The sequence below is a fragment of the Pogona vitticeps genome, chromosome 2 (assembly GCF_051106095.1).
Source record: "Pogona vitticeps strain Pit_001003342236 chromosome 2, PviZW2.1, whole genome shotgun sequence".
NCBI lineage: Eukaryota > Metazoa > Chordata > Lepidosauria > Squamata > Agamidae > Pogona > Pogona vitticeps.
Genome location: NC_135784.1, coordinates 116,359,428 through 116,377,646, shown reverse-complemented (window position 1 = coordinate 116,377,646; position 18,219 = coordinate 116,359,428). Strand labels below are relative to the sequence as shown.

Below are 18,219 nucleotides of genomic sequence, written 5' to 3'. Positions count from 1 at the left end.
GAAATAAAAGCGGCCTTGGACTCCCTCGCCTCCGGCAAGGCACCTGGAAAGGATAACATCCCTGTTGAAGTGCTGAAATGCTGTAAGGAGATCATCACCACCGAACTGTACGAAATCTTTTGTCTCTGCTGGAGGGAAGGTGGAGTACCACAGGACATGAAGGATGCAAACATTGTCACATTGTACAAGAACAAAGGAGACAGGGGTGACTGCAATAACTACCGTGGCATCTCTCTTCTTAGCGTTGTAGGGAAGCTGCTTGCCCGTGTTGTTCTGAAGAGGCTCCAGGTGCTTGCAGACAGAGTCTATCCAGAATCACAGTGCGGATTTCGAGCTAATAGATCCACCACTGACATGGTATTCTCCCTCCGACAGCTGCAGGAGAAATGCAGGGAACAACAACAGCCACTCTTAGTGGCCTTCATAGACCTTACAAAAGCATTTGATCTGGTTAGCAGGGATGGCCTTTTTAAAATACTTCCCAAGATTGGATGTCCACCTCGTCTCCTTAACATCATCAGATCTTTCCATGAGGGAATGAAAGGCACTGTAGTTTTTGACGGCTCAACATCAGACCCCTTTGACATCCGAAGCGGAGTGAAACAGGGCTGTGTCCTCGCACCAACACTTTTTGGGATCTTTTTTGCTGTCATGCTGAAGCATGCCTTTGGAACTGCAACCGAGGGTGTCTATCTCCGGACTAGATTAGACGGAAAGCTCTTTAATCTCTCTAGATTGAGAGCGAAGACCAAAGTCCAACTGAAATGCATGCGGGACTTCCTCTTCGCAGATGATGCAGCCATCGTTGCCCACTCTGCTGAAGACCTCCAACAACTCATGAATCGTTTCAGCAAGGCCTGCCAAGACTTTGGACTAACAATCAGCCTGAAGAAAACACAAGTCATGGGCCAGGGCGTGGACTCACCTCCTTCCATTACCATCTCTACACAAGAATTGGAGGTTGTTCATGACTTTGTGTACCTTGGCTCAACCATCTCTGACACCCTCTCTCTGGATGTCGAGCTGGATAAACGCATTGGCAAAGCAGCCACCATGTTCTCTAGACTCACAAAGAGAGTATGGCTCAATAAGAAGCTGACGACACATACAAAGATCCAAGTCTATAGAGCCTGTGTCCTGAGCACACTCCTGTACTGCAGCGAGTCCTGGACCCTTTGTGCACGGCAGGAGAGGAAGCTGAACACGTTCCATATGCGTTGCCTCCGACGGATTTTTGGCATCACCTGGCAGGACAAAGTCCCAAACAGAGTAGTCCTAGAACGAGCTGGAATTTTCAGCATGAATACATTACTGAAACAGCGACGTCTACGTTGGCTTGGGCACGTCGTGAGAATGGCTGATGGTCGGATTCCAAAGGACCTCCTGTATGGAGAATTAGTGCAGGGAAATCGCCCCAGAGGGAGACCACAGCTGCGATACAAGGACGTCTGCAAGCGAGATCTGAAGGCCTTAGGAATAGACCTCAACAGATGGGAAACCCTGACATCTGAGCGTTCAGCCTGGAGGCAGGCACTGCATCATGGCCTCTCCCAATTTGAAGCGACCCTTGCCCAGCAGGCCGAGGCAAAGAGGAAATCACAAAAGCAGCAAAACCAGGGAGCTGGACAGGGGACAGATTGGATTTGTCTTCAGTGTGGAAGGGATTGTCACTCTCGAATTGGCCTCCTCAGCCACACTAGACGCTGTTCCAAGTCCTCCATACAGAGCACGCTACCATAGTCTTTCGAGACTGAAGGATGCCTAACTAAGGTGGAAAATTTCAGATCCCTAGCCTAATTGCAGAAGGCCTCAACCTAATTTCAATAACACTTGGCATGAAGAATTCAGACCCCTGATGAGATTAACCTGCTCCTCTCTCTTTCTTTCCTTGGTGAGTTGCTAGAAAAGAAGAGAGAGGAGCCAAAAAAGAAAAGAGAGTATCAGAAAACGAAAGGGGGAAAATGGGTGAGATCTTGATTCTGGCTTACCTATGAGTTGCTCCCATCCACTGCTGACATCTCCAACCTCTTATTTGCAGGGGAATGCAGTTCTTGAAAAAGCACTATTGTTCTATATCATTGCTTTTCTTATTCAACTACAGTTGCTTCAAATCATGCCTCCTCAGTGTGCCATTTACTAGCAAGAGAACAGCTTGTTCAAGTGATCCAAGTATAAATCCAAGATCTGTGAACTTAGCAGATTGGTATTCTTGCATGTGCACCCAAACCAATGTGTGCATACGTAGATCTGAATGCAGTTTTTTCTGTTATCTCTTATGCATTGTTGGAGGGTTTGCAATCACAGGGAAATCTCAGTGTAAAAGATTTCCTGAATTTGACTCATGGGATATTGTGTCTAGCATTCATATTTTGGTGTCTTATTAGAGTTAAATCTGTTATTTGGAGATTTATCTCTGTGAATGTGAAAGAAATGCTGGATAACCTCTTGCTTATGATAGCAGTTTCTTGGAAAGGTAATGGGTAATTCAATTATAAATACAGTACCATAGAATTGCTTAAAGAGGTCCCTATATTGTGGCACCTGGACCTGCAATGTACTTTCCTATATTTTTCCCAGCATCTTTTTCATGGTAAGTGGAATTAAAGACCACCAGTGGCAAACATTTTTGCACATGACTATAGTGAAAACAAGAACCCAGTTTTATTGTACAGTGGTGCCTCGTATAACGAGTGCCCCGTTTAACGATGAATTCGCATAGCGATGGCATTTTTGCCATCGCTTTTGCGATCGTATAACGATGTTGCCTATGGGGAAAAATCGCTTTGCGATGTTTTCCCCATAGGCACCATTTTCCCCCAGCTGAGCGGCGGGAGCCTCCGAAGGAGTGCTCCCGCAGCTCAGCTGGGGGAAAATGCCTGCGGTGGCCTCGGAAGGACCCTTCCGAAGGGTCCTTCCGAGGCCACCGCTGGGATTCCCCTTCCCCGCGGCTGGCTTCCCCGGCCATGGTCGGACTTTCAGGAGTCCGACCATGCATGGGGTAGCCTGCCGCGGGTGGGATCCAAGCCGCGGGGAGAGGGTGGGGGGATCCGGATGGATCCCCCCACCCTCCCCCCACGGCCTGAGGAGGGTGGGAGGCATGGCCGGACTCCTCGCCAGGCACCGCGGCTCCGATCCGATCTGAGCCGCGGTGCCTGCCAAGGAGTCCGGCTATGCTTCCCACCCCACCCCCACCTCCTGCGGCTTGAGAAGGGTGGGAGGCATGGCCGGACTCCTCGCCAGGCACCGCGGCTCCGATCCGATCTGAGCCGCGGTGCCTGCCAAGGAGACCGGCCATGCCTCCCACCCACCCCCACCTCCTGCGGCTTGAGAAGGGGGAGGCATGGCCGGACTCCTCGCCAGGCACCGCGGCTCAGATCGGATCGGAGCCGCGGTGCCTGCCAAGGAGTCCGGCTATGCTTCCCACCCCCACCCGCACCTCCTTCGGCTTGAGAAGGGGGAGGCATGGCCGGACTCCTCGCCAGGCACCGCGGCTCAGATCCGATCGGAGCCGCGGTGCCTGCCAAGGAGTCCGGCTATGCTTCCCACCCCCACCCCCACCTCCTTCGGCTTGAGAGGGGTGGGAGGCATGGCTGGACTCCTCGCCAGGCACCGCGGCTCCGATCCGATCTGAGCCGCGGTGCCTGCCAAGGAGTCCGGCCATGCCTCCCCCTTCTCAAGCCGAAGGAGGTGGGGGTGGGGGTGGGAAGCATAGCCGGACTCCTTGGCAGGCACCGCGGCTCCGATCCGATCGGAGCCGCGGTGCCTGGCGAGGAGTCCGGCTATGCCTCCCACCCACCACCCACCTCCTGCGGCTTGAGAAGGGTGGGAGGCATGGCCGACTGTGCTTGCAGCAGCGGAAGAGGTGCCCTGTGGAGGAGAAGGCAGGAGCCGATCTGTCATTTCTCCTCCACCGGGCACCTCTTCTGCTGCTGCAAGCACAGTCGGGGCAGTCCTTTGGGAGAAGCCGGGCTGCTCCGAAGAAAGGCAGAAGCCCATCCGATCTCCCCCCCCCCCTCCACACCGGGCAGCTTCTTCCGCTGCTCCCGATGGTTGGGAGGGGAGATCGGATGGGCTTCTGCCTTTCTTCGGAGCAGCCCGGCTTCTCCCAAAGGACTGCCCCGACTGTGCTTGCAGCAGCAGAAGAGGTGCCCGGTGGAGGAGAAATGACAGATCGGCTCCTGCCTTCTCCTCCACCGGGCACCTCTTCCGCTGCTGCAAGCAACTTCGGGGCAGCCCTTTGGGAGGAGCCGGGCTGCTCCGAAGAAAGGCAGAAGCCCATCCAATCTCCCCCCCCTCCACACCGGGCAGCTTCTCCCGCTGCTCCCGATGGTTGCGAGGGGAGATCGGATGGGCTTCTGCCTTTCTTCGGAGCAGCCCGGCTTCTCCCAAAGGACTGCCCCGACTGTGCTTGCAGCAGCAGGTGCCCGGTGGAGGAGAAATGACAGATCGGTTCCTGCCTTCTCCTCCACCGGGCACCTCTTCCGCTGCTGCAAGCACAGTCGGGGCAGCCCTTTGGGAGAAGCCAGGTGGTGGGGGAGAAGGCAGGAGCCAATGCCGTCTTCCCCCCCTCCCCCGAGGCTTCTCCCAAAGGGCTGCGCCCGATAGTGGGGGAGAAAACCGGATAATCCATTCCTATTGGAACGGATTATCCGGTTTTCAATGCATCTCTATGGGAAAACACGTTTCACTTAACGATGTTTTCCCATAGCGATGTTTTTTTTGGAACCAATTAACCTCGCTATGCGAGGCACCACTGTAGTTTAATAGTAAATGTTTTCAAAATGGAATGACCCTAACATGGGAACTCAGATGGAGATTTGAAAATAGAAAGAACTGTGATTTCACCTGCAACATACAATGCAGCTGAGTATGAATAGGTCCAGTGCATTGCTGTTATGTATGCTTGGCCATCTCTTTGGTTAAATGTTTATTCATAATTAATTAGTTCCAGGAGAGAGGAGCAGGAGAGACTATAAATAACCTCTCTTTAACTTCAGTCTGTGAAGCAAACAAGGAAACCACTGTCAGGAAGTTCCTTTCATGAAGCATGGTCTGGCTTTGCTGAAGAACGAGGTGTTCCCTCTGCACATCAAGACTGCCTGTTGTTCAAATGAACACAACAGGATCTAATACAGTTATTGCTTCCAAAGCCAGACACTGTCAGGTTCACCAGCTATCCATTTTCTTTTTGATTTCACTGCAAGTTGAACTCAGCACAATAGGCTAGACCTCTAAATTGCACCATCTTGTTTTTTTAAAGACAGGCTTTATGGCATCAGGCCATGGAACAAATAGCACATGACAAGGGCATTCGGGCATGGCAAGACAGATGGATGCCTCAGTGCATGAAGAGGAGATGCGCTGAAGGCTGTCCTAGATCTTGCTCCAATTACCTATCCTGAACAGAAAGAATCTCATGGGGCTTTTTTTAAAAAAGCAACAACAACAGCAACAACAATGCAGATTTGAAAATATATATATATATTTTTTTCCTGGTAGTTAATACTTAGGAGGAAAAAAAAGAAGAGACAGTGTGGAGCTGCTTCCTTCTTTTTAGCCATATTAGGGATGATGCCACTTTAGATAAACAAAAGACAATTCAAAGAAGCATCCCAAAAGCAATGGAATTTTGCCCAGATTGCCTTCTGGCGAAAAGTCACCAATTCAAGGGCCTTCTCTGAAATCTGGTGGGGAGGGGGGAGAGATGCACCCCAAATTTAGTGGGACAGCAGCAACAAACAAAAACAGCAGTTTCCCTTTCAGACAAATGGCTACTGCACATCTTGTTTTCCAGTTTATTCCTGCTTATGGAAGCACTATTTGGCTTCAAAACAGGGTGCACACTCTCTACACTCCTTGTTTTACCAAGGGGTTGCTGAGAAGGTTGCTGCCGTGTTATTGAATTTCAGTGCAGGAGCAAATTCAGCAACAACTACAAAATGAGGTTGCAGGGAAGGCAACACTATAAAAAGAGTGAGGCAAGTGAAGGCACAAAAGCTTAAGAGCACAGGAAAAATATAATAACATATATTATATAATATATGTTATTATATAATAAAATAAAATATAATAAAATATGCCTCCTACTGGCCCAAGCATGCCATGCCATTAGGAAAAAGGCACAACCTCATTAGCAGGAGAGAGACTAGCTTCTCCTCTTTTTGTCATTAATTTCTACATAAGGAAAGTATAAATCAGTAGGAGTCATATTCCTGCTCATGTGTAAGCAGAAACATCACCCTTGCAGCCTTACTATTTTCGACATGTAAAAAGCAGCGTTGGAGAGATGAACAGTGAGCTGCTCCCCTCTAAGCGTAATAAGATTATCCATACAGCCTGTTCCACCACTCTTGCCTCTGGTGCAAAATAAACTACTTAGGTCTCTGGGAGAACAAACACAGACCATGTTACCAGCTCCTGATCTATGCTGATTGGGAGCAGCAATTTAGAGAAAGCATGTCTCCAGTCCTATATTTAATTGATTTCTCATTTATTTAAAATATTTTTACCCACAGTTCTCTTAAAAAGGACCCAAAGTGGCTTCCATCATTAAAAGCATAATATTAAAAACTAAAATGAGGATATTATTCAAATATTTAAAAAGAGTTAATAACATTACATTTAAAATGTTAAATAACAGCATTACTAAAACAGATTTAGAAGCAACAAAATGCAAACCATCCCGGACAGCCAGCACTAAGGAGAAGCCTGCCTGAAGAGAAAGATCTTCACTGCTTGCAGAAGGATGTCAAATTTGAGGCCAGCTTGGCCTCCTGTGAGATGGAGTTCCAGAGTCTGGGAGCAGAGTCTGGGAGCATCAACAGCAAATCTGCTGTCGTTGCTCCCAGTTTGCCTGTACCCCATCAGATGCACCTGTGAAGATGATGGGGCCAAGGCAAAGACCTCTGACGACCTTAATACATGGGCAGGCTCATTAAAAAAAAGATAAGAGTTTTTGAGATCGTTTGGACCCCAGATGTTTAAAGCTTTATAGGTTAAAACCAGCACTTTGAATTGTGTCCAGAAATGGATTGGCAGCCAGTGGAACTGCTGCAGCAGCAAAGCCAGGGGTTAATCCAGTGAGTTTATGCATGAAACATGCTCTGATATTGAGCCATAGTCCTTCCTCATGGTTCTCTTCAAGAGCCAATCCTATAAAGACATCCAAGGGTTTTAGAAGACAATGGTGTCTTGAAGGCACTACTACAATTCTCCCGGGTTTCTGTCTTGAGTTTTGATTTACTGATTCTTGCATGCTTTTCTTTCAGGGAAGAGAACTTCTCATAAAGATAGTAACCACCCAGTATCACTGATAAAGCTCCCTGGGTGTCATTGTTTGTCTCTCTTTTTCAGCTTAATCGCAGTGATAGCGATAGTTCAACTCTGTCAAAGAAACCACCCTTTGTTCGGAATGCTGTGGAGAGGAGAAGCGTCAGGATGAAAAGGGTAAATATTTCTCTGGCATGCCTTTGCTGTATTACAGGCTCTCTATCAGGCACCTGTGGTGATATATAATAAAACTGCAATAAAAATTGAGCAAAAACATTTGATTCATCTAAAAAATGTCAGTGCAGGAAAATTCAGAGAATGATAGTAAAAAGAGACATTAAAATAACAATATTGTGAGGATGGTGAATTCTACTTACAAAAAAGGAATTGTTTTAAAATAATTAATTGATTTTAAAACTTTGGCTGTGGGCACAAATAATTCTTCGAGTCCCAGTTTTCCATGTTAAATATTAACAGCAAGAATATTGACAGAGTTTGCTGTCACTGAAGATTAAATGTTTTTAATGGTTTCCAGTAATGCGATAAACAGAAATTGCATTACAAAACATATGGCACATAGCACTGGGGATTTCATATCCACATATTATTATCTGTTTAGTACAAGGAATTACATGCTTAATATTTTAAGTAATTGTGACATGACAAAAAAAACGCTTCACATTTTAAAGATGTGATCAGTCCAATATGTTTCCAAACCGGTGTGTTTGTATGTTTTTTTCTCTTCCCAGTCTTCTGTAAAAAGCACTGGACCTGAGCGGCTAATACGTACTTCTTTGGACCTGGAACTGGACTTGCAGGCTTCAAAAACCTGGCACAGCCAGTTGGTACAGGAGATTTCTATCCTTAAACAGCTGAAGGAGCAATTAGAAAAAGCTCAGAGTCAGGGACAGAAAGAATTGCCGCAGTGCATAAATGAAGATGAACGTTTTCGGAGTTTGATGAGGCTGGTGGAGAAACAGGTAAGTATTCTTAGAAACAAAGACCAGGTTTTTTAAAATAACCAAATGGTGAAAATGGCAGAAGGACCCAATGTTTGGTGCTTTTGTAATCCCTTCTAGTCAAATTCTCTTGGTTCTTCCAGACTGTTCTGCAGTGCTGTCTCCTTTGTTTGACTTTAAAATCAGGGTCTGACTTCATTCATCAGGTTACAGTATATTTGTACATTATTTATTTATTTATTTACAATATATTTTAGCCGCAGCATTATCCATATCTCCTCGCTTCAGCCCCACCCTAAAGTAATTCCTTCTCTGTTTTAATGAAATATCTTATTCTTCTTTACTTGAATTTTCAGTCCCTTTGAATGTGCATAAGATGCAACAACATTTACACCATGCTCAGAAAAGTCATAGGGACGTGGTGGTGCTGTGGGTTAAACCGCAGAAGCCTCTGTGCTGCTGGGTCAGAAGACCAGCAGTTGTAAGATCAAATCCACGCGACGGAGTGAGCTCCTGTCGCTTGTCCCAGCTCCTGCCAACCTAGCAATTTGTAAGCATGTAAATGTGAGTAGATAAATAGTTACCACCTTGGTGGGAAGGTAACGGCGTTCCGTGTCTAGTCGCGCTGGCCATGTGACCACGGAAACTGTCCTTGGAAATGGGGATGAGCATTGCGCCCTAGAGTCGGACACAACTGGACTAAATGTCAAGGGGAACCTTTACCTTTACCAGGAAAGTCTTACTGGACAAGATAGTATGTCTGATAGTTCAGAATGCTTCAAACTTAATCATCTTTTTGTTCTTAATAAACCATGGATGCACGGTAATTGCCATATTGGTATATATCTGTATTAGTCAGTCATATCAAAATAACAACTAATAAACATAATAATACATCAGTTCCTCTTAAAAGTGGCGCACAACTCTGTGTTATTTTGGATTAATTGCTGAAAGGAACAAAGATATTCCTGGCTGAAAATATCTTCCAAAATCTCTTATCTGCAAAACCAAAAATATCAACTGTGGAATTACCAAAACACATGTCAATGTGATACATTTAATATGTGTTTGTTGGAAGAAGAGCCTGCATCTTGCAGAGATCCCAGAGTGGGATGGAGAATCTGGAAATCATTTGGGTTTTAGCATTTCCACTTTGTCTTCCGGGTTTGAGTAAAAGATCCTGAAAACTGAAACAGCTCTTAAATGCATCGCTTAAACCTCTTGTGCACCGAAAAGCCCAACATTCCGTTAAGCTATACCATTAGTGCCATGAAACAGTAGCCTGAGACAGTTAAATATACAAATGAATATGTAGTAGAGATGGGGACGAAGCACCAAAATAGTACTCTGTCTTGGTCTGTGGATCATCACCCACAAACCATGAATTGACTCCCAGTGGCCCAATGAACCATGAACCAATTTATCGGGTCTTTTTTTAAAGACAGCCCGTGAAGCTATCTAGAAAAAAAAAAGCCCCCCTGCCCCCACCCCCTGCCCACTGTCACTTACAGTACCTGGCCAGGCTGCCTCCTCCTGTTCCGCAGCAGCTTCCACTAAAACAGAAGCTAAACTGCTGAAACCATGGTTTCAGTTTCAGCAGCCTAGCTTTTGCTAGGAGCAGTGGGGAGGGCTGACGGAGGCAACGGGGTGGGGGGACCACTTCAGACAGGTTATCCCTGTCTCTCTTTGCCTGGGCGGGCACAGAAAGACAAGGGAAGTAGGACCCAAACAATACCCCGACCTGCTGTCTTTCCAAATATAGCAGGGGTGGGGGATTGCTTCTGTCAGGCTTCCTTGAATATCCCGATTTGTTTTCATATTCGTCCCCACATCTAATATGTAGCTATCTTGGGCCACTGTTTCATAGCACAATGGTATAGCTTAACGGAATGTTGGGCTTTTGAGTGCACAAGAGAAAGAAAGTGTTGATACCTACCATATAAATGTATAATACAAATATCTAGCCGCCCAGAGTGGTAGAATATACCAGATGGGCGGGAAATAAATAAATAAATAAATAAATAAATAAATAAATACATTAATACATTAATACATTAATATATTAATACATTAATACATTAATACATTAATAAATTAATAAATTAATAAAGTTGTGTATTTACTCATAAGTGAATTGCACTCAGTACATGAGAAATCATTGTGCATAGGATTGCAGCTGTTCACCAGCTTGTTTTAAATTATTAGACACCTTTTTTTTACCTTTCTTTAAAAAAAATCGAAACCAGAAGATTGCAACATCTAATTTACATATATGGGAGATCTGTTTTGCTGGAACAGTAATTCCCACATATGTTATCAACTTCTGAAATGGCTCAGTCTGATAATTAACCCCAATTGCTGTGCTGAACTATGGAGCTTACGTAGGTGTCTGTATATCTCATGTTTCTGTCTAATTAGCCAAGGGTTATGTAAGACAGTGGATGAGTTGTGGTAATTTAAAACGTTGCAGGAGGAACTGAAGCTTTAAGGAAATAGATTTAGGTTTTGAGATAACAGAGCACATTTGCAGTAGTATTTCAAAAATGGTTGATTTTTTTTTAAACTCCCTCTTGCAAGCTTCAGAATTAAATTTGTGTAATCCAGAGCAGATAAGATTCTGAAGCAGGGCCACAAGATGTGAGAGATGTGAAGAGATAGATTGTTGCTATCCAAGTACAGGATGTTCAAAAATACATGAAGCAGTATTAACAAATAATGGGAAGGTACCTACAGTGCTGGCTTCGGATAAACCATAATAGGGATCTTAGTTCACAGATATAAGAGACACATTATAAACTTTCAGTTTAAAATATTTATTCACATCAGATAATACTATGCAAATTTAAATATCATCCACATGTATGTATGAGGCAGAATAGTTTAGCTTGGCTTCTATAGTGTCACCCCAAGAGTGACCAACACAATACAAGTTTTCTTCAGTAGGAAACTAAACCAATAAAAACACACTGCCTCTATTAAAACAACAACAAAACAAGAATCATTCTACAAATCGAGTACAAAATTTCTCATATAAAATAAGTGTCTCTGTGTGTTTATGCTCATGCATGTAGCTGGGAAGCAACAATCCCTCTTGACTTCTTTTCTATAAATATTACTCAATATGACTTAATTTAATTTTAACAAAATAAGGCTGCCATTATATAGAAAAGGGGCATCCTCAGCTGCTGCCTGGAAAAATCTGATACATTTTTAATAGAATCCGATAACAAGCTGTTAAGTAATCAAGTCCAGACATTTTTTATCCCAACTCCCATCTCTGCATACTTTCACCTGGCTTGCGCTAATTAGTATTTAGGTTAGTATTCAGACTGTATATGTACACACTGTTCATCCTTGCTACTAGACATATATTTCCAAAAATATTAGACATGGGTGTTGTTTCTGAGCTGTAGAAGGAACAGCCTCAAAATGTGAGTACATTTGCTTTTTCAAGTGGTGCAGATTGGAGGGGGTTGGGGAGTATTCTGCATCTTTCAGCCTCATTTAATTCTCTGAGGGCTCATGTGAATGGAATAAAAGAATTAATCTTATGATTACTTGCTGGCATGGGACTCACAGGATGGTGCGTGCCAGGCACTTATCAGGGCTGCCCACCCCCAGCATAGCATGTTGGAGGAAACAAGAGTGACTATGAATCTGCTGAAACATTCTGAATCTTTCTTCCAGATTATGTGGTTTATGGCTCTCAATAAATCAGTCTCACCCGAATGTCCAGCGTGAGACATGGAGATGAAGTGTTTTGTTTTACACAGAGAATGTCAGATTACAGAAAAGCGTATTGTGTCCCTGTTTAAATGAATGGCTCCATTCCTTATTCACTTAGGTAGAAAAGGTTGAATGTAAGTGTGAGCTGAAAGCTGATAAAATGATGAGAGCAGCTGCAAAGGATGTGCACAGGCTACGAGGCCAGAGCCGAAAGGAGCCCCTGGAAGTGCAATCATTCAGGTAGGAAGATATTTTGCAGATTTTACTTTTGTACTTGACTGACACACACACACACACACACACACACACACACACACACACACACACACACACACACACACACACACACACACACACACACACACACACACACACACACACTTACTTTTATGTAACTCTTCTTATCAACACCATAAAAACATTCAGCTAAAAAAAGCAAGCTAGTCATGCTTGTGTCACGGTCATCTTCTAACAATGACTGACCTTGTATGGAATTTTGTTAAAAAAAGAAAGAAAGGTCTTCTGTCATGTCCTTATCTAGCAGTTACACAATACTGCCTTACTGGTCAGATCCCTTTGTTTAAAATGAACGACCTACCTAGAGCAGTCTGATTTGTGCTTACCAGATAGAAAAACAGTGCAAGCTTTGTTTAAATTCCTTTCGTGTTGGTTATAATATACTGTAGTAAAATTTATTAGAATGAAATCTTTTTGTTTCTGTCACCTTGAAAGGAGTACCGTAGCTTTGTTAGTCTGCTATGTTAAAAACAAGAAGCAGTCTTATGGCACCTTAAAACCAAACTCAGTTATTGGCTATGCTTTCTGTATTTTCAGGCCACACTGATCGCACTCACTAAAACTCTGTTGCATAGAAAAATTGCACTAGAGTAGGCCTGTGTAGCTTTATGTGAACAGGATTTGGGCCATTGGTAAGTTCCTGTGGCCGAACTTTTGTTCACATAAAGCTGCACAGAAGATGACATAATCATATGGTGCTGGTACTGCTTAATTCAAACTAATTAAAAGCTTCCTACTGCCCTTACCCCAGGCTTTCTGTTCTGTGACTAACTAAGGTTCTCTCTTCTCTAGGGAGGCCTTTGGGAGCCCTGGGATTGGGTGGGGAACCTTTAAAAGTTTTTAAAAAACCACCACTGAATAACAGTCAACATCAAGACTGGTGGTGATGATCCAATTGTTTAAAAAACTTTTAAAGGCTCTCCTCTCCCATCCCAAGGCCCTCAAAAGCTTCCCCGGGGTAAAAGGGAGCCCGAGGGAACTTTGGAACTGAAAAAGGTGGGGCTAGGAAACTTTTAATTAGTTTGAGATAGATATCACCAGTGTCAGCTGATGATATCATCAGCTTCTACCACACAACCTTATATGAGCAGGATTTTGCCCAATGGGCTCACTCTAGTTGTAATCTACTACACCAAGCAACAGGATTTCAGCTGCTGTCTACAGTTTCCTTCCCTTATCTGTCTGTCTGTCTGTCTATCTATCTATCTATTTATCTATCTATCTATCCACCTACCTACCAGTAAAGGCAAAGACAACATTTCATGGATAGGATAAAGTAGACTACAGTCCACAAAAGCCATGTGCCATGTTCAGCACAGTAGTCTTTAGGGTGTCACAAGACTCCCTTTCTTGTTATATCCCAAAGTATTTTTAAAATATTGATAGCAGGGATTCTGTTAAATTGGGATTGAGTTGCAAAATATAATTATATGTAAAATACAGTTCTAAGATTTGAAAAAGGAGTTAACTGCTATCTTTGTTACTGGAGTCTGTTTTGTTTTTGTTTTTCTGGACAATGACTAAGACAATAGCAATTTAGTTACCTTTTAAAAAAACTACACGTGATAAGCTACTAGCTGTGGTACAGAAGATGTATTTCCTCCATCTACTTCGCTGTGACCTCATCACTTGCAACAGAGCACAGACAAGCAGTTCTAAGCACTGTACTGTACAGCCTATACTTGAAACACGTGATGTTCCTCCTCAACCATTCAATAAGATGATTCCTCTTAAGTATATATCTAACTAAAAAGTTACAGTTATACTACAAAAGAAGTGGCATTTACCGAAAGAGTAGAAATAATTATAAAAGTAATGAAACTTAGGATCTCCATTCTTGCAAAAAGAAATTAATTATGAATAACTTTATTTGCAACTAGTTATACATGAGTAGGAATTTTTGGTTGTACAGTATGTGATAGATTTTATTTTCTCATTTTGAGTACTGACCACTTAGAATTCTTAATTTTATTAACAATTAATGTTTGTCTTGTTTTGTAGAGAGAAAATGGCTTTTTTCACAAGACCAAGAATAAACATTCCAGCTCTCTCTGCGGATGATGTTTAATGTCTATTTAAGTAATTTCCTCCAACATCAACAAAATATAATTTACTTTCACTGCAGATTATTTATATGGTATTATGATGATACCAGCTCATTTGTACATTAATGACTTTATCATCTTTGCATCCAAATTTTTAGCTTTCTTCTCTCCACTGCAAATGCCAGCATAAAAATGAGATGGTTATGTAGTCTGTATATTTAGCAATGTAATTTTTTTAGAAATAATATTTAAATATGAATGCAGTTCAAAGTGCTGCTTAAATAAGAACTTGTTTAGACATTTTTGTACAGCTCTACTTTTTTAAAAAAGAAGTTTTACCACAAGAAAACTTGAATCTGAAGGAGCATCAATCCAATAATCCTAAAAATTCAACTTTACTCTTATATAACTAACTTTTGCTAATTTAAATATTTTATATGAAATTGGGGGATGGAAGAACCCATTAATTTTTTTAAGAGCTGGAAAGGAGTGCTCTGTGAGCTGTGAAACACTTCCATTTCCTTCTAGGTCACAAGAAATGGGTGTTGAGTTCAAAAGCCCTGTTGCACTTTAATTCGGAGGTTGTTACTTCAGCTCATTCTGTATCTGACCTGTAAAAAGTTCCAAAAGCCCAGTGAACCCTTTGCTACAGGGAGAGAGCTACAGGGAACATACATGTGTGTTAACCTTTCTTAAGGCTCAATGTTTTGCTGGAAGCAAAAAAGAAAGATCTGTCTAGGCAGCTTTAAAAAAAAATATAATCCATCCTGTTTAAAAACCAACATTTTGTTTTAAAAATATTATCAAGTTGTTTAAGAAACAAAGAAATTCTCATGTAGCCCTATTAGTTTTTAAAGAATGATGATCATTAAGAATCTTAAAATAATATCTTGCCCTTAATATTAGGTAAACATTTGTGAAGGGTCTCCTATGTTCCCCTAGCTCCAGGTGAATGGAATAGCTAATTTGGAGTGGATTTCATTTTACCACTTACTTTTGAAAACGTCTAGTAAACAACATGGAACAAACTCTTGTCTAGAAATCCTGGAAATGTATGTTATCAACAGTAATTTACCACACTGCTGTTTCTATTTGTATGTGCATATATATTATTTATCAATTTGACGATGTCTGTCATACCTGAGTGTATAACACAAGCATTTTGGGGTTTTTTTGCACTCCCACCCCTACGTACACCAGAGAAAGCACACAGATTCATGCATGTACACACCAAAGGCACTAGATCATGAAAGTCTTCGATTTATGTTCTTCCCTGCTTCATCAGTGCAAGGAAGAAAATAGTTCAAGTAGTTTTGAATAGTATTGTCTTGATGAGGTATACTGGATTTCTGGGGGGAAATTGACTTGGATTGAGAGCAGTAACAGCAGCAGAAGAAAGGCTGAAGCTCTCGTTCCTACCCTCTCCTCTCATCTAAACCAGTGGTTCCCAACCTTGTGTAGCCCGGGTGTTATTAAGACTGCAGTTCCCATCAGATGTGTTGGCCTGGGTTTCTGGGAGTTCCAGTCAAAGAACACCTGGGTTACTCACGGTTGGGAACTATTGCTCTAAACCAATGGTCCCCAACCTTGGGCCTCCAGATGTTCTTTTGAAAACGTCTAGATGTTCACCTCTGCTGGCCAGGATTTCTGGGAATTGAAGTCCAATAACATCTGGAGGCCCAAGGTTGGGGACCACTGCTCTAAACAGCTCCTTAAAAAGCTTCTCCAGAAGGTTAGAAAGCTCTTTCTTTGTAAAACGGGGTGGAAACATCTTCCTTGAGTGGGAGCTGCTTATTTCATGAGAGAAACACAAGGCATCTGCCCAGTTTTCAGGAATCCTTGGTCACAATTTAGCTCTCTGCACCACAACCTGGCCTCTTCTGGCCTCACAATATATAGAAGATGGTTTGAAGGGGGATCCGGGAAGAGCAAAGGTTAAGAAAGTCACCTTCTATTCACCACCATGGACTAGTCCTCCCTTGGATCGAAGAACCATCTTTTCTAGATGCTGTATTTTAATAACTGTGATGTAGTAGAGTTTATTTTGTATTTTTATCTCCTTTGGTGAAAGGTAGGGATAGATAAGGACCTAACACTCATACACATCTGAGTTCTCTTTGTGCTATAATGTGCGGTGCATGTGCATATGCACCCATGTTCATGAATGCACACATGCACGTACACACCGAGAGCAACCCACCAGCACCACTTGGCTCTCACATTCACTTATTTCTCTTGACCGTTGCCAATGTCAGAAAGTTGAACAGTGGCCACAGGAATGCAATGGCCCAAACACGAAGATGCACCTTCAGGAGTAAAGCCAACAAGTGGTTTAAAACTGGATGTCTCTTGAGATGTACATATTTGTTTTTCATGTATAAAACACTTTTAATAGGAAAGCACTAAATGACTGAATTTATACCTATTTTAAATTTTGTCAGGATTAACAGATTAAAATTGCTATAGAAATTTACAGACCAAACCTCTGTGTCTTTTCTGTCTGTAGATAGGAATGCTGTGTCACAACTTCTGTCCGTTCCCGCAGTCACAGACACAGATCTCTGTGGACGTTTTAAAAATTGATTTCTATAAAAGAAGGAAGATTTTACCAGCGTGGGCCTGGAATCCTAAAGAATTTTGACAGCTTTTCTCCCCCCCACCCCCGCCATAGGATTTACTTTTATGAGATTTCAGTCTTAAAACACATGTGTCTATTTAAGTTCTTCATTCTAAGGTGGTTGTTTTTCTCCCCCATTGGAATCATTGTTCCTAGAGCATCCAAGAATTCTGTCCCCCCCCTCCCCCAGTTCTTGATAGGCCTTTGGCATTCAATTTGGAATCCCAGTTTTAAAGAAAGGGAGAGGAAATACGTGTTACTGCATTATTGAGTCAAGTGAGCGCGTCATCTGGCCAAGTAAGCAAACTGGCCCATCATCTCGAGAAAGATAGGAACAGCAGGGTAGTTTTTGTTAATCTGCTCTCAAGTAATTGCCGACTCGTGGTCCCCCTCTGAAAAAGCGACCTCCAGAAGGTTCTGTTGTTAACAGCCAGCGTGCTGAGGTCCTGCAAATTCAAGGCTGAGGACTGAAGCCATCTATGTTCGGTCTTTTTCTTTTCCTGCTGATGTCAAATTTACCTAGCAATATTGCCAGCTGGGTATTACAGATAAAGAAAGGGAGCTCAGCATCCATGGCCAGAGTGGGGATAGTGGTGGATGTTGGACTGCTTGAAACAAGGAGAGCATTTTATGTGGACAATTTTGGATTAAAAACCAAACAAATCCCACCCGTGCCCCAATGACTCCAACCCTTGAAGTCCATGGAGAGAATGATCAGGAAATGCTTGTACCCATAGGCAAATCTCGCCTGTTCTCTGGATTACACAATAAAGTACTTGGGTAAAGTTGATGTCAGCTTCGAACAGGATTTTAGGTGGCCCTGCTGGATTGTCCTCTCACCAACACATACACTAATGATATTATTCTTCTCCCAAGTTTTGCCAGATTTATTTGTAGCTTGCAGTGAATTTTCAAAGAAGCCCTATCTGAATGGGTTCCCAGATGTGCTTCAAAATGGATCTCTTCATTCCAGCTACATTCTGCAATGTTTCCCCATTAATCATATTTTCTTCTAAACTGGTCAATGCAGTTTCTGAGGACCTATCCTGTTGTGGAGTTCCAATTATAGAAACCTTTATACAAGTTACACTTTTATTTTTTGTTTTCTCCCTCTAAAATTATGCCTTACTTTCCTGAGGTATCTTTTTTTAAAAGGCTATGAATATAGTGGGTTTTGGGGGAACCATATGGAAACATGGTGCAACTTGACAGCACATAACACCCAAACCAACACAGGGGTAAGTGGTGGGGTCAAACGAAGTTATTTTCCAGTGCCTTGAATCCCAACTCCATGACCTTACATGGT

The 18,219-nt window shown here is 42.9% G+C and overlaps 1 protein-coding gene across 3 annotated transcripts in view; it reads left to right on the top strand.

Moving 5' to 3' along the window:
* Positions 1-15,694, top strand: part of WWC1 (WW and C2 domain containing 1) — a 122,777-nt gene extending 107,083 nt beyond the window's left edge. For all 3 annotated transcript variants that reach the window (XM_072990268.2, XM_072990267.2, XM_072990266.2), the window contains exons 20-23: positions 7,354-7,446; positions 8,019-8,249; positions 12,073-12,194; positions 14,253-15,694. In XM_072990268.2, the coding sequence (XP_072846369.1) occupies positions 7,354-7,446; positions 8,019-8,249; positions 12,073-12,194; positions 14,253-14,319 (513 nt within the window). In that variant the 3' untranslated portion in view covers positions 14,320-15,694. The remainder of the gene's footprint in view (positions 1-7,353; positions 7,447-8,018; positions 8,250-12,072; positions 12,195-14,252) is intronic.
* The last annotated feature ends 2,525 nt before the right edge of the window (positions 15,695-18,219 follow it).